This window comes from Vigna unguiculata, chromosome 8 (genome assembly GCF_037176805.1).
Source record: "Vigna unguiculata cultivar grain cowpea cultivar isolate G323 ecotype 2 chromosome 8, ASM3717680v1, whole genome shotgun sequence".
Classification (NCBI taxonomy): domain Eukaryota; kingdom Viridiplantae; phylum Streptophyta; class Magnoliopsida; order Fabales; family Fabaceae; genus Vigna; species Vigna unguiculata.
In genome coordinates this window covers 12,354,557-12,376,818 of record NC_140799.1, presented here as the reverse complement: position 1 = coordinate 12,376,818, position 22,262 = coordinate 12,354,557, and the positions used below count along the sequence as shown (strand labels likewise).

The following is a 22,262-nucleotide window of genomic DNA, read 5'->3' as shown; positions in this document are numbered from 1 at the left end:
AAAAAACTTAGGAGCCCCTCTTCACTAATTAAAGTATTCACAATTATTATCCCCTTTCCAATCCAACAGTGTAGTGGACTCAATTCAAATAATATTTTATATATATTATATTAGGTTTTTTCTGTTTCGTAGAAAAAAAAAACATTCAGTGAAAATGAGTTGGAGTATGTAATTAATGCATCATAACCATTTATATAACACATCACGGATACACCAATTAATTGGATAATAAAAAACAACACACCTTCTCTCCACATAAAAAAAAAATCTTGTGATCTAACTGTGATAAGGTCAAATAAGCTAATCATATTAAAATTATCATGCCTTAAAAGACAATCTCAATATTAATCATATAGTTGAAATAGAATAATTAAACTGCCGAAAATCAATGAAGCATGCATATATCCGAATTTGTTTTAAAAGTCATCCTTTGTATTCTGGATAAAATGAGACTTACGTACTGTCCAGAGATTACATAATATGAATGCCAGCCATGCATGAAAAGATACTCATGTCAGACCTGAAAAGAGATGTCAAGGTCAAAAACAAATTAAATGCATTCACAAAACCACATCTCTTTTACCATATATAGTTGGAACATGCAACATCACAAAACCAGAATTCATCAGTGCAAATTCAAAAAGTAACCCCAGACCTACATAGATAGACCTTATACTATAAATTTAAAAGTTATATATATATATATATATATATATATATATAATTATAAATGTGTATATGTATATGCATGTGTGTGGAAACTATAACTTTGAGTTAAATTCACGTACTGATATCAACTCTAATTCAAAACTTTACATATTACAAAACTTTAAAAAACAAACTTAAATTATTATCCATGTTGTCTGGAAATAGAGCTGATTCTCATCATATGTTGGAGGTTTAAAAAAAAGAACGAGAGAAATTCATCAATAGATGGTCTAAATAACTGTCAGCATGGTGAAATATTATATTGATATTTATTTTTTAATCTGTTTTCTAGTATATTATATTAATTTATTGTTTTCTTTTATATTCACTCTCTTGGTTGTTCTCTGGCACGGGGTTTTTCACTAAAATAACTTATATACGCTTTTTTTTAAGTTACATGGTCTTATATATCGATGTTTATTTAAGAAAATAAAACTAAAAGAGTTAAAAATGTGTACAGTTTAAGGTTTCACCTATTCATATCACTTGTAGGACAAGAAATACATTGCCTACTTTATGCTTACATAACAAAATTCACCACACAAAAGATGTGACATGGATCCATACATGAAGCATGAAAAAATCCGCCATATATATATTGTTAACAACAAATTTACTATGTGAATAAATTGATTCATCTATATTTTTATCGTATCATTTATGCAATCAACAATACAATTTATAGACTCATATTCTTAATTGTTGTACTCATAACACACAAAAAGGCTAATACATTAATTATCTATGACACTCTAATGGCTAATATGTTAACTACACATAAGACTCAAATGACTAATACATTAACGACCCGTAAGACTCCAACAGCTAATACATCTAAGTTTATTTCGATCCTAACAAAACTCACGCATAAACTTAATGCTTATATCCTTCATCTTGGTCCTTTTATCTTTCATCATGACTTTCCACGTGCAGTAACTCCTCTTTACCTTCTTGTTCTGGAATGAAGTGAAAATGCACACCATGCTTGCTCATTTCAATGAATAGTTGAGTTTTTCATTATACTCATGATAGACTTGTTCTTTTGTGTGTCAGCAGCTTGTTACTTACCAGGTTCCTTACTATCTCAATAGTTAACTTGTTCTTAACCAAGTTCTTGTCAATAGGTCTTTTAAGAGATTGGACCACGCTCACATATTGTTGCACTTTGTCACATTAGTCTCCTCATCCATTTCAAGTTGTCACTTCTCATCTTGATCTTCCAATGCAACTCTAAGATCCTTCTCGGCTTGCAACCTATTTTTCAATCTTGAAACATCGTGTTCAAGTTTCAAGTGTTTCTTATACAAAACATACTTTCTTCTCTCAAAGCTTGCTTGCTTGTAGAATTGTAGTGCCTCTAACATCTTTTTCAATTCTTTATTGCAAATCACCTTTTGCAAACTCTAACCTTTGAATAAGAAGCTCATCTTCACACATGTCTAAGCTATCTGAGTTGTACAAATGCACCACTCAACTCTCCAGATGCCTCACTGAGCTATATAAGCTCTCCATTTGTTCACCGACTTATCCGAGCTATCTACATGCTCCACCAAGCTATCGGGGCTCCGCATCGAGCTTTTCGAGTTGTTCACTTGCTCCAACAAGCTATTCAAGATTCTCATTGAGTTATCTAATTTATCTACATGCTCAACTGAGTTATTGATCTGCTTAGATGTCTTGTCGAGCCATTCAAATTCCATGTGCTTGGTATGAATGGTCCTTCAGATTAGAACGATTCTTAACCTTTTCATCATGAACAACAATTCCTCTTTTTCTTTTAACATCCTCTGTGAGAAATTTGGTTGTTTCTTCTCTTACATTCTCATATTGACAAGTTTTAGCAAAATGTTTGACCTTATCATAACTAAAACACTTGTCTGAGTAGCACTCCTTTGCATAAGCCCATATTTGCCACACTCAAAGCACTCAACATTTGAGTTGCTCAACTAACATACTCTCTATGACCTCATCCTCTTTCGCGCCAATTTTGTTGGTCAGATTGTTTTTTCTTTTCTTCTTTTCCTCAACTTCTACCACCCGGATCGTTTCCTCTACCTCTTTGGTCTTATTCTCTGCCTTGAATGTTTTGGGCTTTTTCATCTTTAATTGACATTTTTGTTTGGAGTAAATGATGAAGTGGCTCCCATTTCTTCTTCTTTCACTGCTTCTGTGCTCCAAACGACCCAACAAGTTCTTCACCCAAGAGCATTGACAGGCCCTTCGACTCCTCAATTGCACACACCACATTCTCAAAGTCATTGGTCAACTACCTTAAAATCTTTTCCATAACTTGCCTAGCGCACAACGTTTCTCCATTTCTATTGAGTTGGTTTACAATAATTTTCTACTCGAGTTATGTACTCAACTACTCCTTCAGTCTCTTTCATCTTATGCACTCCAACTCGCACCTAAGTGTTTGAAGCCAAACCTACTTCGTTTGATGATCCCCCTCGCTTCTCCAATATATCACAAGCTTCTTTTAAAGATTTGACACTTGCAATCTTCTCGAAGTCATACTCATCAATAGCTCGGTACAATATGTACAGTGTTGCCTTGTCCTTCGTGTGCACTACTTTCAATGCATTATTCTAGGCATTAGTGAAACCAGTGCAAAATCATCCTCAACCACCTCCCAATTCTCTTGGGCACCGAGAAGACCCTTCGTTTGGAGACTCCAATTGTCTTAGTTGACAGTTTTGTTAACTTGAACAGGAGCACATTGTTTGTGAGGTTGGTCATCTCACTTAAACTTCCCAAACACTGAAACACTCAAGCTTCAATACCAATTTGTAGATAAAGTATTTACTCTATAAATCAATTTATTTACCTATGTTGTTGTTGTATTATGAATAACACAATCTATAAACTCACTTATTCATGACCGTTGTAGTCAAAATAGAAAAAAAAATTGCTAAAAACAGCTAACACATTAATTATCCATAAGACTTTAATGGCTCATACATTTAAGTTTATGTCAATCCAACACACACACACACACACACACACATATATATATATATATATATATATACACACACACACACACACACGTTATGTATGTCGTCTAGAATGAAATTTAATGTTTGTTTGTACATGAAATAAAAGCTACTGGAAATAATGAACTTGTCAAATTAACTAACAAGCTTGATCAACGTCTTGAATCATGAAATGAGTAAATAGAAACTACATAAAAGAATATATTGAGAAATTATAGATTGTGATGGATAACCTATAAATACTATTTATTGAATGAAGGATGGTGAAATAACTTAGATATGATATTTATTTGCTACAATAAGCAAGCCTAGAAATTAGTAGAGAAATCAATATCATCAATAGATGACAAGAAAATATAGTCCAATGAAATTCTTTAATCGACACACAGAATAAGAGAGAGATACAAAAGGAGAAAAACCAATCAAAGTATAAATATAATAGTTAAAAATGATATAATGAAAGAGAAATAGTAAGTATTAATGAAGTGTCTATGAATTAATTATGATTTATTTTACTCTACAAACACACAATTTTAGTCTTTTTTATCTCAAAAACATTATTTTTTTAATCCTTTTTACTTGTTACCATATAATTATAGAAACTATAACATATTTAAAATCAATCTATATCTAAGACAATCAACTACTAATGAAGTTACTTTATTGCCCATCTCATAAGTTGACATTTGTCCTAAATGAAGGCTTTTTCGTCTTTTCATCTTCTTTAGGCTTTCCTGCTTCTTCCATGTTTAATGGCTGATAAAAATTTTGAATGATTCCACAATTTAACGGCTTATTAAAATATTGATTGATGTATTAGGTCACAGACAATTACCATTCTTCTTCTCCAAGAAAAGCTATTTTCATTCTTCTTCTTCAACAAAAGGGCAATTTTACAAGACCATAAGAAAACCCTTCAGACCTCAAGGTTAGTTCTCCTTCTTCTTCTTACTGGAAAGGGATTTTTTCTTTTACTTCTATGTTGTGAACATCGTGTTTAAGGTTACTAGTTGTTGAAAGTCTATAGCTTGAGTTTTCTTTCTTCTACTTTATGGTCTTCTTCTACTTCTTTAGGAATATGAGGTTCATGGTTACCTATGGTTTAACTTGAATTTTTATGTTTTTGATTTTTAGTCATTCCAAATATTAAGATTTGGAGTTGCTTGTGTAGGGTCCGTGGAGCATGATGGTTGGAATGGAAGTTATAGTGGTGAGTTTAAATTTTTGTCTTCTAAGGGTGTAAAAGTTTCATTTTTTTTCTTTATTTTTTGTAGCTATTTTTTGTTATCCTGTGGTAGAAATCGTTTTCACTAGGCTTTCAGGAGAATGTGTTCTAGGGTATTTGGATGGGGATGTTGGTTCAACTCGATTCGCTAGATGAATGTATGTTAAAAAATTAGTGGTTTTTTAGAGAAAAAAATGGTTCTCTTTTTCAACTATTTATTTCTCTAATATTATTTTGTTATTTTTGTATATTATGTGATACTAATGTATAATGATGAAATTATCTTAGTTGTTATACTATGTTTCTGGAAGTATTTTTTTCGTACGTACGTATATTTTTTTTTCTAGAATGCAACTTCTTCATCTTCGTATATTAGTTGGTATAGTATATTTGTGGAAGAAGGTTTTTTTTTTTTTTGTATTTGTATATCTTTTCTTCAGTTTATGTTTTTGAAGGAAGTTTTCTTTTGATTTTTGTCGTGATTTATTATGGTTGAGTTTTTATTAAAATATACAGGTAAACCTTCTTTCATTTACTATGGTGTGGTATTTTGATCTTATTTATGGTTATTTTTTGCTTCAAGGTTTTTTTTATGTCATTCGACGATTTTATTTGTGTGTGGTATGTATTTTGTAGATATATAATTTGTTGGCTTCAAGTTTGTTTTTTGTCATTTAACTTATTCCATATTCCTTCATCATCATTTATTATGAGACAAGTTTGTATTTAGTTATTCAGTTATTCATGAAAGTTGTCTTCTTTGGGTTTGGTTTGTGCTTGGTGAGGATTTTATGGATATATTATTTGTTTGATTTGGTGTGTTGTTTGGTTTTGGTTTGGCTTGCTATGGATTTTAAGGATACATAAATTGTTTGTTTTGTGTCATTAACATAACGTGCAATATATAACTTACTCCAACCTATACTTCTTTTGGGCATAATCATTTACTTATTGTTCTCTGTTGTGGATTTTGGCTCCAATGTCATTTATTCAATGTTAAAGAAATTGAACATGATAAAGGATATTGATGTCACAAAAAAAAATATTTCATTGTTTAATTCATTGCTCTTTGGGCTTTTTTAGGCATTAGGTGCATAACAATATTGGTATCACATCTAGTTTTTTTTTTAATTTCATTTCACCTTTATATTAAGTCTTTACAAAAATATGGGTATCACATTCGAGATAAGAAGTCCAATGAGAAGAACAATTTCAACATGTGAGGAATCAAGATAAGAGTCTTTCTAAAGGAGCAAGGGATATGGGACAAAACATATATCACATAAAGAGACATGCTCTAAAGTAGATGGAGAAAAAACCTTAAACAATTCTTGATAAGGTTGCAAAGGAAAAGACATCAACAACATTGTGGTTGAAGTTAAAGAAGTTTTTCATAGGGAAGTCCATTTATATAAAGCTTTCATTAAAGAGGAGATTGTTTAGGATTCTAATGTAGGAGGGTGCATCTCAAGGCTAATCTTTATGAGCTCAATTCAATCTTGAAGTGGCTATGAGACGTAGATGCCAAGATAGAAGATTAAGAAGCTTTGTTGGCTTCTCTCACCATCGTACATGAACTTGGAAAGTTTTTTAGTGTAAAGAAGGATTTCATTATACTTGAAGAGCTTAGGTGTAGCATTTACACAAATAAGTTATCCCTTAAAGAATGTGGGAATACTAATGATGCATTGTCTTCAAGTTTGGTGGTCTTCAAGAAAGACAAGTTGAGGAAGATGAAGGTTGATCGTAAATATGTTTTGCAAATATTGTAAAAATTCAAGACAATAGAGTAAAGATTGTTTGAGATTCAAGAAACATGTTCATAAGGTGGGAGCTTTTCCATGTATCAACATTGCGTATTTGGAAAGTGACATAGGCGGGGCTATCCTAGGGTTGCACAAGACAAAATTCATGTTAAATTATGTTTATATAAATTGTTAGGATCATCTAAATTTTCATCTTTGAGAGGTGCAAGGTATTTTCTATGAGTAATTGATGATCAATGGCTCACATGAGCATTCGTGATGAAATAAAAACCAAAAGTTTTCGATGAGTTTAAGAACTAGACACTCCTAATGTTTAACCAACCAGGAAAGATAGTCAAACATCTAAGGATGGACAACAATTTGAAATTTAACTCTAATTAGTTCAACAACTTTTGTAGTAGAATTTAAATATAGAATTAATTAAGTAAATAACCACTATCAAGAGAGTAAACGAACTCAAGAACATTCTTTAAAACAATATTTCTAAGACATATTTCATCATTGATTATAAAAAATAAAGAAAATTTTAAAATTATAAGAGAGAATTGCTAAATAAGAAGTAAGATATTGAAGATAAGAGATATAAGAACGTAGATTAATACAAAGCTCAAAAAATGAGGGGTGTATCAATACATGCTATAGAACTATTGTCAAGGGATGTAGATTACGAATTTGACATTGGTTCCAACACGAAAGGAACCGTTGTTAAGGAGGTGGAAATCTCTTAGATTTGGTTAGGATGGAAGAATAACTCACCAATTTTTTTTTATTTTGTCAAAGGCTCATTGGATGAACAAAAATATTTTGTACAACAACTTTTGGGAAGCTTCTTCCTACAACTCCATAACTACAAGCAACCCCGAAAATTTTTGTATCTTGAAATAATTATTTTATAATGTATCTAGGAAACAAAATAAAAAATATTGTATATTCCATAATTAAAAAAACTATATTTCAAATTGTATATTTTGAAATACAAGATGAAAATATATTTCGGATTAATTCGAAATGCAAAATTTAGGTTTTGTTTACATTCCGAATTATAAAATTTAAAATAAAAAAAATATGGAAGTGCAGGTTAAAATTGTGGAGGTGTAGAAAGAAGTTACCCAACTTTTACTACGAACATGTGAAAGGCCCAAACCCGTGGAGTTTCTCATGGTTATCAAGGAAACATTTTTATGAAGAACTCTATGATCATAAACTTATATGATTAGGTGGTTATAATTTGTGATGAAAGAAGTGCAAGGGAGTATATGATTGCTGAAGTGGTTGAAATTTTTTCACCTTTTAATGAAAAATATGTAGGATAAAAAATATGGAGATTTTCAATGAGTTTCATCCCATAGAGTTATAATCCAATAAATTTCATTAAAAATATAACATTCCATCTTTTCAAAATAGTTCACAAATTAACTAATAGTTATTGAGTCAAGTATAGTATAAACTGTGCAAACCAGTAACGGTTCAAGCTTTGTGGCACCAAAAATATGGAACTTTATCCAAAATTTAAAGTCCTCAAATTGATTATGTTTGGACCTTAGAAACGTGAACCTAGTTTTGAAATGACTTTGTGTTAGCAAATGCTTTATAACTTTAAATAGAAAATTACTATTAATAATGTTTTCTTAAATTTTATTTTTTATTAATTAAAATCTTATTTGTATTTTCATTTTATAAATATAGTTAATATGATTCTTATAGGTATCTCTGACAAAATCATGCTAAATTTTTACCTGTATATTATATTTTATGAATCAATGTTTTTACTTGTTTAATTTTAAGAAACAAATTATCATCAATCAGCCAATATTTAATTAAACTGTCAATTAGTTTTTTTCTTTTTCACTTCAATAATATGTTCAATATTAAAATATTGATCTTAATTTATTCTTTACTTGAAGAAATGTAAAACGATCCAACGTTACTTAATAACTAAGCCCATGTGGAACCAATTGCTATTAGATTTGGGTATTATTTAAGATTGTATTATTACCTCACATGCATGCTAATATACTATATTTTAAGCTATAGAATTTTTAAAAGAAATATAAACAATATAAATAAGTTTTTTGTCACTTTAAAATTTACATAAAATCAATTCTAAACCTTTTAAAATAATTTGTTTATTTTTATTTTTCCAATTTTGAAATGCACTACTTTTAGTTTTCAAAATATTTAGATTTGAAAATTTAAACGATGAGAAACAACCAAATTTTCTTAAATGATTAAATTCAAACCTACAAAGGAACAAAAATGTAATTTACTAAAGAAAAAACTGATAACATAAATGAACAAGTTCTAAGTAACATTCTAATAGTGTTGTATAATGTACATTCTGAAACTTTGTTAAGTTTTACATTTGAGATGTCTAATCTCATAATAAGAAAAAGAAGTCTATGGAAAATAATACATCAGTTAGAAACAAAATTAAGCTAAAGTATATATAATTTCAGTGTAAATCTTTATTTTCAAAAAAAAAAAGTTCTATAGGAGATGTAAACCTACTCTAAATCACATCATGCATAATTGTTTTGGTGTGTTACACAATATAAGTTTTGGAAACGTGTTTTGAAAGAGTATTTAATGACGTAATAAAACCAATTTCAAAAGAAGTATTCTAAAATAAAACACATGCTCCATTATGATAATTCAGAATACTAAAGATTATGGTGCTTGTTAATTGAAAATAATTATATTATGTCCTATAATACTTTCTGGAATATAACGAATTGTATGCATGTTTAAAATGGGATAAATAAATTTTTAGTATCTTTAAAACTCGTAATGACAGTGTTTTATATTTAAACTTTAGTAAATATGTAAATATGATCATAGTAGTAACTTTATTATTTTGAAATTAATTATGTTGACACGCAATTACATGGTTATTCGATCAAGTATTTAAATTAAGAATTAAATATATTTTTTTCTCTTAACATTGAAATTAATCCCTCGAAACTTTGAATAAATTAATTGTGTTGACAATAAAATCTATCCACATTTCTAACTTTAGTAGGTCATAAACTAATATCCCTATAAGTATGAGTTTTAAAAAAATAATAAAGTAATTTAACCATGTTAACTTTTCTAAGAAATTGTTATTGTATTTAATTTGAATCATTCCTTCAAAAGTTTGCATTTACACGTCCCTTTTGAAATTTTGTGAATCAGTAATTGAAACTTGAATGATTAGTAAAAAACAAGAATTCAATAAAAAAAATAAAAAAGAAAATAATGGTGAGAGGATAAATTATTTGTGGCTATTGAATGCATGTCAGAATCGTTATATATATATATTTAATATTACTTAATGAAATTTATCCATTTACCTCCCTTAGAGCAATTATAAAGTCTGAAGATTTTCCAAATATGGAAGGCGACAAATTTTTTTACCAAAATAATGATTTTGAACTCAACTCAGAGTCTCAATCTACCGGTCTTTGCAACACATATATTGACTTCAACTTTGCAAACTGTGTTGACCGTTTGATTGATACTTTTTTTCTTATTATTGTTTTCATGTGCAAATCGTACCGTGACTTTTTATATTTGTTACAATACAATTTATGTTTAAAAAAAATTATGGTGTACCCATCACTTTATATAGTGCAGGTCTTTTTTACGGCAGAAAGAAAACCTTTATTTTGTATGTTTATTTTTGTACTTCAATTGTTTATTTCATAAAGCACTCTCGCACTGCACAAAATTTCCCTTCTTGGGGAACAAAATATGTGGCACCAGAATTACTTTTTTTACATGTACATATCTAGAAAAGAACAAAAAATATTTTTCTTTATAAGAAAATGTGGGAAATTTCTGCACTCAAATACTTTCCTTTACACTTATATGCAAGTAGTTGCATGGTTTGTGTAACCTGTTAAGGTGCTACATTCCATTCAGAGTATAATACTCAAGAATGAGTATTGGCTTCCTTTATCCACCAGAAACTCGTTTTTAAAATTAGAAATATTTATGTATATTTAGCCATCAAACGATAAAAGGGGCACCAAATGAATGTTAAGTATTCTATCCCAGAAACAAGCTTTGATCAGTGTTGTATTTTAAACTAACAGGGGCTACGAAAACTGCACTTAAATCATAAAAATGAAAAATAACCAAGCAATGTGAAATTATTCGCCTAGCATATTCTTATTATATTTATGCAGGAAAAGAGGAAACAAGTAATGATGAGGATAAATAGTAACCCAGACCAAAATGAAGGAATGGCACTAGAAATTAAAAAGCACAAGCACATGCTAACAGCATTTAAATTCATGGTATATAATGTAGTTGAATGGCAGGGACTCACCTGGAAAACTTGCGACAAAGAAAACTGCATACTCCAAAGAGAACAAGCTCAGCAACACTCATTTTCTTGCATTCGAAAGCACCCCATCTTCTTTACTCTCCCAGCTAACTCGACTTGGATTTTTCCTTTTAAAATCGAAACTCTGGATCAACCAGTCACGAAGTGGAAAAGGGAAAGTTGAGAAATGGTGGGTTTCTAGTGATATGTAAATATGTTTTGTAACATGGTAGGTCGCAGCAGGTGGAATAACAGAAAATCTATGGCTATGGCTAGTTAGATGCTTGCATTGGGATTTGACTGTTAGATTTGAGTCCAGAACAAAGAATGAAGGATTCATTGACCAAAGTCCAATACTAACCAAACGTTCTTCGCGCCATCCAAACCAACTTTCCTTTCAGCATTCAAAGTCCAACACTGCTTCTCTTACGGAGTGGCAGAGATCCATGGTGTCTTTAACATCTAACCAACCAATTTAATTACCTTGAAACTTGATTAAATCAATGTTTTAATCCACCGACAAGGATAATTAAATGCGAAAATGGATTGAGAAAATATTGGAATACAAAGTTTAGTGTAAATAAGAGAACAAATTTTATAGGAGATTGAATTATGGATACAGAATACAAAACTAATCTTAGAAGCTGTTTCACACTTGAGATCATATGCGATATCTTAGAACCTATGACAAAATTGTGATCCCTGAATTTTCAGGACATATGCACAAAAACTGTTTAGATATTTGGACCCGTACTAGTCATCAAATCTTCCAAACTTCATCTTCCCTTCATCTAAGATGTCAACGTCCTTTCTTTTCTTGGATAACTTAATAGCACCTTGAAATCCATTGTGTTCGTCACTAAATTGAGAAGCTGTTCGTGCTCGTAGTTCTTCCAAACTCTCACCTTCTTTCGCTCTCTCTATCACCTGAAAATAGTGATTATTAGTTCTCAAGTACTTGAAATCTTAACAGACCATCTTGATAACCAATACAAGGGAGTAGAGGGACACTGTAGGGGATTCACAAAATTTTTGAAATGCGAGATTTTGTTTCACTTACTAGATGTCTCCCATAGAGATGAGTGCTTGAAAGTGCTTTGAGCGCATTTTGTGCCTCCTGCTGAGTAACATACTCTACAAAAGCAAAGCCTCTATGGCTTCCAAACTTCATTGGCAACCTTAAGCTTTTAATCTGCACAGTTTAGAGCAATCAAACATGAGTTAAAAGAAAGAAAAAAAATGCACCAGAAAATTGAATCTACATGTTCTGGCTAAAATAAATACACATAATTAAACAAAATTCATGTGAAGCTGATGCACTAGATCTCCCTTTAGATATAAGCTAAAATTGAGCAAAAGCAGAATTCAAAATTAAGATAAAATAGTCACAACAACTCCTATGAGCAATAGCTAAGATATCAGGTCTGTCACTTGTGTCTCAATTTGGTATAAATTTCATTCCAATGATGTAAGACGTAACAGATAATTTGGATTTATCGTACATGGTAACTGTACCAAAATCATGTGCAATATTAACACAACTGCACACAATCATTTTAATTCCGCAGTATGGTTCATCACCAACTGGCATAATATGTTTTCATAATTTGATCTGCTCAACTACAGGATGTGACTGGAAACAGATTCATTTAGAAATAATTTGGTAAGGAAGAATGAAAACTTACCTGCAATTGGAACAAATTACAGATGGCGACATTCAGGGCTTAAATAAGATACTGTAACACTTGTCCCCGTATAAACATTTAAAATTATATACCTGTACCTTTACTCATATTCACATGCGTAGCAACTTCACCACCCATACCCTTACCTGACAAGTATGGTCTCTCTGATATAGATAACCTCTATTACCAGTTAGGCATGTCAGATACGTTACCCCATAAGTTAGATTAAGGAGTTAGATAGACTGAGTAAGGCATTGCCTATAAATTAGTGGGACAGGGAAAGACAGATCAAGCTTGTCAATCATGAGAGCATTGGAACTTTGGGCATTGGGAGGGGGAGGTGAAACCTTCAAAGTTCTGCAGTGCGAGATCATTTCTATAAACTGGGAAATTCTTTCCTATTCTTTCTAGTAAAGGCAATTTTATGATTCTAATCCAGTCTCTACTGTACTCTGATTATATGAATTTGTTTGACAAATTGATAAAACATGATTGTTATCACAATACTAATATTACTGACAATCAATATAAATACCATATTGATTGAAAACAAAGATGCATAGCTTCATAGAAGAAAATATTCAAAGATACTCCAATCTTTAATTTTAAAAATGTGGATATATTACGCCAGAATGAGTACGGCTGGTGACACAGTACCCATAATTGCACCCCTTGCAGCATAATTTTTTATGAAACAAGCTACTTATACCCAAACCCTAATTTGATTTATAGATACCTCTCGTAACTTTTATCCATTGGGTTTGGATCTGAATATCATCCCTATCTCAAATCAACTATTTCAACAGTAATTAATCACCTGGCCAAATGGGCTAAACAATCGCCTTAGATCCTTATCTGTTGCCTCAAAAGCAACATTTCTTACGAGCAATTTTGTTGAACTCTTATCCTTCTCAATTGACTTTTGTTTCTGCGCATCATTCTTGACATGACAAGGTTGTAAAATAAGAGCATGACTGTCCAAAACTGTCCCCTAAATCCAAAAAACAAAAATAGAATTTAAAAAATGAGAAGTAGAATTAGGATCTGAAAATGCAAAGCAAATAACATGTAAATACCTGCAAATCTCTGCAAATATTTGTAGCAGTTTCAGGGGAGTCAAACTCAACGAATCCAAACCCCATAGAAACATTTTTCCCATTTTTCAAATGCTTCTTCACCTATATGTGAAAGCAACAAAAACCAAAATATGAAACGCAACAAAACAAAATTACGAAGTACACCTGAGTCATAAGAGTTAGCAATTAAAAAGTACCTTCAAACTCAAAATTCTTCCCTCTTTCATGAGTTCACTAAAATGTTTCCTCAGATTTTCATCTGTTGTCCTGAAATTTAGGTTCTTGACAAATAGGGACCGAGCCTAAAGCATGACAGATTATTCAATAATTAGTGATGAAGAACAAGCATTATGGATTAGTTAGAAGCAACTAATTTCAAACATATAGAATATTTCTACAAAGTAGCACCATAATTAAAAAATATAGACAGATGACTAATATCATTATGAGCAAGGACTCAAAGAACCCAAATTCTCATTTCTCACTACCATTTTATAAGGCATGGCAGCATTATCTTTTTGAATTAGTATCATACTGACTAGAATGTCCAGCTAAAGGATAATTCAATCATATGACACGTGGAGAGGGTAGAGACTGGACAAGCCAGAGACTATGTATGTATCCAAGCAGAACCCTGGAACATATACGAGGCAAGAACATACCTCTCCTTTCAGGGAACCCATATATCCTTCAATATTATAATCAATGCAAAAAATGAAATTTTCAAAACTGTTCTTATTTACATAGATATGAAGAACCTTGAAAGAATAGATATGGCCAAAAAACTTTTAAATGTAGGGCCTTCAAGAAAAGTTACAAAGGCTTATGGGATAAATACTTATGTCACAACAAATAGAAAAAAAAAAGAAAGAAAAATCTTCATTTGCAAAATTAACGGGGGCTAAATATTCTTACTTCCAATATTGGTTCTTTTTCAAATAATTTTAGCCTTGATTGTATGACCACATGACCTAAGTATTTTTCTAGTATCGAATATTTTTCTCGCGTATTGGACTTTCAAGGGTAGTAAATGTTGAATGGTCTCTTTTTTATCCTGTTTTGTTGTCACTACCATATAAAAAGATCTAAGACATCTCTCTGCTTATGTTTATAATGACACTATCTTTCCTTCTCTTATCCCCAAAAGACTAATACATCAGATCAGAAAATAGAACACAATTAAACGAAAAGAATATCAAAAGAAAAGGATTTAATAGGTCAGACCTCTACTCTGTCCGGATCAATATCAACATCTGTTATTCTTTCCACGTTTTGCTCCAATATCTGCCTCTTGGCATCATTTTCACCAATTGCACCATTCATGTCATCATTTTTTGATGTTGAACTTTGGCTAAGAATATTATTAGGAGCCCACTCCAAGTATAATGGAGCATCCCTACATTGAATTGTATATGAAACAATTAAATAGCCTTCAATTAATCAAGACTGTAAAGGTTTTGAAACACCCCTTGTTAGCATTTGTAGATTTTCTTTTTATATTGGAAAAGGGAGGAGAGGCTGCTTTAACCAAGATTATTAATCCATTCAAGAGAAAAAGGTATAATAGTGATTGTATGTGGCCTCTTGGGGTTACTTTTCAGTCCCAACCAATCAGTTAATATAAGTACAAAGAAAAAAAAGTTACATTACAGTGTTAATTTGGTTTGCTATTCTTCCACAATTGGACCCACAGAGTAAGGTGTACTGTACATAGGAAAGGGTTAAAGTGGGAGTGAGGAAATGATAGCAAATAGAGAGGACGGAACATTATTTTGCGAATTCTTGGTAGTGGCAATTCTGTGTGTGTGTGTGTGTGCACGAGAGGGGGAGCTCTGCGGCTAGAGGTGAGGTGAATAAATGGTGGTGGCAATATGATAGGTGATTTTGGTAGACTGAACAAATTGCCTAAACCAATCTTATCTGTCTAGCATTGAACCTGTAATCACTTTGATACAGACCTGGGATTGGCTTTAACACAGCTTGCACATAATATTATTTCTCTAATGTCTATAATTCTATTTATTTTTCTTTTATGCTTCATGCCTCACGCTCCTCACTTTGTGTGTAACAAAGAATGAGCTCTGACTAAAACCACTCTCACAAAATGCTTTCATTTTCCAAACACCACAAGAGGAAAAAAAAAATCTTACTTATAACGCTTGTAAGCTAAACCTCTAAAAGCTGCTCGAGCTTCCGCTGGTTCGAGGAAAACAACCTGAAATATCATTTCCATGTAACTCAACACTAGACACAAATATAATTATACAATGAACATTAATGGTGACGGCAATAGTTTCTCCAATCCATTACTGCTGAAAAAAAGTTCTAAACATGAAAAGTAAGCAACATACCAGCAGTATATTCAGATTCCCATACAACAGAAAAATTACAGTCAAAGTGCCATCTAAAGAACAAAATATGTGGGATCAAAAGGTCCACAAATGAAAAATTATAAACCCTTTTGTCCCTAGAAAAAAATTGCATTTAAAATGCATAAGTAAAAGGTGTATAATTTACAAGCAAAAGATTGTTATTTGCTATTGGATATTTTGGGATATATGGCTGTTTCATACCCACATATTCTGAAGTAAGAAATACTAATAAAACTAAATAATAATAAATAAAAATGTATTAGAAACAGGGACAAAAACTAGGGCCTACGACAGAAAAATATGTAGCAGACAATCCAACATAAATTGCAGAGGCATATCAAAAAGTTCAACAAAGGAGGAGAAAATATACCAGCGCCAATGTCTTTGTTGGAGGGAGAATTATTTTATCCAAACTACCAAATTTCCCAAACATCTTTGCAAGTTCATTTTCTGTGGAACCATAAGGCAAGTTCTTCACCAAAAGCACATGATTACTTCTTTTTAAGCCATCTATTTTGTTATTAGCAAGTTCCTCCAAGACCTCAACATTTACACCAGCATTTTTAAATGCCTTTTTTGTTTCTGAAATCACTTGAGTTTCTCCCAGAGCAATACGTACAGCAAGATCATCAGCTTCTCCGTCAAGTAAATCACTTTTATCTACACCATATTTCCGTGCAATGTTTTCCACAATCTATTAACGTCAAGACACCATTAGAAATATAAACAAGGAAACTCAAGAAGACAAAACACAAGATTACAAAAACAGAAGCAATTTTAGAAAGAAAAATCAACAATAATGTTAATCCCGTTACAGGGAAACAAGATATTCTTTGCACTCATCAAAGTCGAAAAAGAAAAGAAATGGATCCAGTAACAAAGATTCTATTCTCAAAAAAATATACGTATACATCAGAGAATGAGAAACATCGTTGCAATTTCTCCTACATCCCATGCCTCCAAAATAAGAAGTGATAATCATAAAACCCTGTATGATATTTTATAGAAATGGAACTTACTACAAAGAGAAAATGAACAACTATAAAAATGTACAACCAGAACTAGAGCAGCACAGACACATAAGGGGCAACACAATAATGGTGAAAAATTGAAAACTAACCAGGAAATGTTGTTTTCTCATTAAAATTAAGATAAATGATAACCATCATTCACAATTTTAATTTATAGTTGCCTACACAGCCATTCAACAAAAACTGAAATACTAGAATCATGAATTGCAGTTTAATAAGTTTCAAGAGACATACTGTATCAGGGCGCATGAACAGACTATTCCACGCTCTAGTATCTCCACTAGCTTCATTTGCTTTCCTTTTTTCCTCTCTCTGTTTTTTGAGGGTTTTGGAGCTTTGGTCCTTCAAAACATTGTTCCTATAAGAAAATTGCAAACCATAAACTATTGAATTGATGTAAAAAGAATTACATCCCAGTTCATACCGAAAGATTTATGTTTTACTTACTCTTGATTCTCTGAATGTCTTTGTAAGGCTGGCATAACATGCAACAATCTTCCTTGAAAGATTGAATTGTCAAACTCTTTCAGAGCCCTGATAAACAATTATCACAGTCATGTAAACTATCACCAAAAACAATTTTACTAACACAATTATAAGCTGATGACAAGTACCAGCTGATGTTTTGAAGCAATCATAATATAAGAAGAGGTAGCAACTTTCTGAAGTTAATTGTTGTGGTAACAACTACATTTCAGAGGTCATGGAATACATACTGCCAACCTACAAAAGATTTATTGCAGAAAATCTCCTATTCAAATTCCAGGAGGAGGTTCTAAGAATAATTCAGATCTTTTCAACAACTAAACTGACCAAAGCAGTATATATTATTTTCACTTAAGTCTCAATGCAAAATCCAGATTTGGAGCATTAAAGTATAAAATAATACTATTTTATACTTTACCAAAACAATCAAAGAACCAACTCTAGAAGGAAGTGGAACTCTTAAGAAGTAAAATGATCCAAAGATCACTGTCAACCTGGATATTCATTCTGAAATGAAATGGCTTAACTTGACAAATTAAAAAAATATCCTAAAACATCAAATGACCTACCATGAACTAAACGAATAAGAACTACGACAAAACACCAGTTGGTATAATACAAAAAATAAAAATAAAAAAGACAAGACAACAACTTCTAGGCACCCAATTGTTACCTGGCAGCAAATTCTGGAGCTGTATAAAGAATATACGCTATGCCTTTGGATCGTTTTGTATCTTTATCAACAACTAGATGAACCTGTGAGATACTACCAATGTGACTGAAATGTTCTTCCAGTTCCTCCTCACTGTGAAAGTCCAAAAACATTGATTCAAACCAACGACACACAATAAGAATATTAAGTTCAAGTGAACCACAAAAACCACTGATAGATACTAGTAATGCAGATGATTCAACTTGATTAATTAAGATAGTTTTTCTTTAGAAAGCAATGCAATTGGAAACAGTGCCAAAATAATACAATAAACGCATCCAAAAGATAGTTCGAGAAAAAAGAGAGAAGATATATATAAGTATATAAGTACGTGGTCGTGTATGGCAGATTACGGACAAACAACCGACAGGACTCAAAAACTCCTTTCACGTCTTCTGTTTTTGATAATTGGCCCCCATGCTCAGTCACATCTACTTGAGACTTTTCATGGGTAACATTCTCTCCACCAGTATCTTCTTTGCCCTCCTCTACGTCTACCTCTCGAGCATCATTTCTTGGATCACTACTTTTTCCATCTTCATTAACACCACCATTATCATCTTTGTCATCATTGTCAACAGATGAGTCATCATTATCATCACTGTCGTCATTATCTTCATCACTACTTTCAGAATCAGACCACTCTTTCGTCACCCTACTCTTGAAATAATCCATATCTGAAATGACCTCGTCACGTTCAGGCTCAAGTGACTTGCTGCTGGGTTGAGAAATATCCAGAAATCCATCTTCTAATGAGCCACTGTCATCAGTTGAAACTGATGCACTTTCATTATCCTTATTTGAGACTGCTTGGTTGTTGCCAACACTGGTCAAACCGGACGTATCATTTGCCCACATCTTAGAGTTAACCCGAGGCTGCATGACCTGAAGAAAATCCTGAAGCTGCGGGTCATCAACATCCACCCCATTCTTCAAATTTTCTTTCCGGCCCTTAGCTCTAGCAGGTTTCCCCACATCCGGCGCAGTCCCTTTGTCGTCTTTCTTCTTCGAATGGCGACTCCATGGACGAGGAAGATTTTCATCCCCAAGTTTTCGAGCTACCTGCTTGGTTAATGAGAAGAACATTGTAAAACACCTTTTCATGGCTTCCAATTCAAACAACACAAATGTGAACAAAAAACAACACAGTAAAATATTTAAGGAGAAAGTAGCACATATAACATACCTCACATGTAATTTTAGATGTGCGAAGGAAAGAATTATTGAAATATCGAATGGCTTCATGAGCTTCATTTTCTGTTCGATACCCTATAAACGCGAATTGCCGACTCTTACCATCTCTGAATTAAAAAGCAAGTCAAAACCAAATAGAACAGTTACAATTTCAATTTTCATAAGGATACAACAATTCGAAGAGAGAAAGAGTAGTATATTACTTGGTACGCATGAGCTTGACGTCAGTGATTATTCCTTTCTCAGAAAAGAATTCCCGTAGCTCATCCTCCGCAACATGTTTCGGAAGATTCTTCACGCAAATCCTCGACCTGCACAAACAATCATTCAGTGTTGATTTCAATGTATTACTTAAGATAGAATATGAATTAGTAGCAAGTGTTCACTTACATGACGCGATTGCACTTTGAAACAGTAATCAAGCAAGGGTTGCAACTATTCAAAATTCAGGGAAGGGATTGTGCTTGTCCTCTTTTTAACCCTAAAATGTGCGCGCCTCTTTAATCCCGTTTTTTGAATGTGAGAGTGCGGTGTTTTGTTTGTGAAAAGGTTTTAGGGCTTGGTGGTATGGTGTCTGCCACACTATGCCAGTGTACGGAGCCGGTGGTTTCTTTTCTTTTTTTTCCTCTTTTTCAGTTTAAAACTTTGCAATAGCTTTTCAAATCTTTTTTTATAAAATGTGACTGATCATCTGATATATATAAAAAAATTTTAAAAATTTAATTTTATTCCTCTAAAATATGTAAAAATCGGTTGTTATATTTAAAAAATTACGTTGAAAACTAATGTAATGATATAGATGATATTTTATCTATTGGAAAAGAAATTATTTATTTTTATCTTTTAACACATGGCCACAATCATGTTAATCGTGATCTTTGTCTTCTATTGATTACCTCAAGATGCATTGTTGCTATACGTATAGCCACAACCTATAGAGCACGTGTGAGAAACCATGCTATGAATCACACACTGCAACACCAAGTGGAGTTCCCAAATACGAACATAGTTTGCAACGTTCCAAGACTACCAAACTCGTCAGCTAACTATTGAGGAGGGCAATCTATCTGGACCCATCTGTACTGGTCACAACCAGCACACTCACACCGACAACACTCGCCAACCCGAGCTCAACTCAAGGGTTCCTCATGTTCATCCGTCATCCCGAGCTTAACTCGAGGGATGTCATTCCGAGCTCAACTCGAGGAATGCCACGTGCTTAACCCCTATCCCGAGCTCAATCAAGGGATATGTTTCGAGCTCAACTCAAGGAACACCAACAAGCCGACCTTTAAGATATCCTAGAAGCCTTGTAGATCACACACATCATAACAAGTATAACACCAATTTGCTGCAGCAAAATCGTCTGGTGGGGGACACGTACCGCCAGGCGCCACAAGCTTTAGTCTCTCCTTGATCCTGACGCTATCGCCTGGCGAAGCATAGCTCACCGCTAGGCGATATACCAGTAGTTGCACAATACTGGTTTTCTAGTCACTCAAGTTAGGTTGCACTCTTAGGCTGGTTGACCAAGCCCCCATTGAATTTCCCTAAAAGAACTAAGTCAATACTAACATATTTCTCTCGTCACCCAAAAGTGCCTATGCCACTTTAGGTTCATAAGTCCAAGATTTTCCATTCTTAGATCAACTTAAATTCAACCTGCCAAACCCATATCCCGCTACTGTAATCTTCATAGACTTATACTCTCTCCATCACTCTGCATAGTACCGGACCCCTAAAATCTTCAACTCATAATAACCTATATAAGTTATTCATATTTGCACTACCCTTATAGCTTAGCCACTTCAAGGTATATTCCCTTCATAAATCACAATCTACTTACCGGTTCAACCTCACTTTGTTTAAATAACTTGAAGTCCACTGTCATAACATCCAATTATATTCAATATTCATGGTTAACATCCTTGCATTATCCATCTCATGCATTACCTCTCCATATAGTCCATATCTAACTGATTCGAACTTTCTTTGTATACTCCAACTTTGCTAGGTCAACTTTCCAATTTCTCCCATTGCACATCCAATACACACTCCCTACTTTTGGACTGGCGCCTGACGGCAAGCATGGTGCCGCTAGGCGATGCATACGAGTTCTAGAAATCCCAAAATTTCATGCATCTCGATCCCCTGACTCGCTCTGACCTTAATTGATCAATTCGTCTCATCATAACACCATAATAGGCACCCAAGTAGTGACTAACATACAACAGTTCAACCTCATTCAATTCCAAGCTGTAATTGATTACTAACCAAAAAAATTCCCAATTATTCAAACCCTAAAACATGAATATGCCATGTTCATCCAATTTCACTCTTATCACATTCTGATTTCACAATTGTTCACTGTCATTTAATCAGTTAATGAATTAAGCACCCTTTCCACCGATCAAAACTCGTCCAGAAAGCCTAAAACATGAAAATCAAACCATTTTGGCTCACGTCGCTTAGCGGGGCGATCCCCACCGCCAGGCCCTTCATCACGGAAACTGATGAGTGTGTATTTTTGCCCTCATTTAATGTTTAATTCTAGGTATTTAATTGGATTTGTGTGCTTAAAGATTGATTTAATTGGAATTTCCTATAATTGGGTTTATTGAGCATGAGATACAAAAACATGTTAAAAATAGCTTTTTAGTTGCATAAATGTTCTTTGGATATTTTGAGGTGTGTTAGTGCAG

The 22,262-nt window shown here is 32.8% G+C and overlaps 1 protein-coding gene across 1 annotated transcript; it reads right to left on the bottom strand.

Annotated features, from left to right (window-relative positions):
• Positions 1-11,530: 11,530 nt before the first annotated feature.
• Positions 11,531-20,202, bottom strand: LOC114194432 (nucleotide/nucleic acid binding protein). Its single transcript, XM_028084629.2, has 15 exons — positions 19,951-20,202; positions 19,764-19,871; positions 19,553-19,667; positions 18,698-19,428; positions 18,328-18,459; positions 17,616-17,702; positions 17,403-17,526; positions 16,508-16,831; positions 15,916-15,980; positions 14,990-15,161; positions 13,963-14,067; positions 13,766-13,867; positions 13,507-13,680; positions 12,065-12,196; positions 11,531-11,931 (listed from the first exon to the last, which is right to left on the bottom strand). Coding segments are annotated over exons 1-15 (2,547 nt in total). The 5' UTR covers positions 19,953-20,202; the 3' UTR covers positions 11,531-11,757.
• Positions 20,203-22,262: the final 2,060 nt, after the last annotated feature.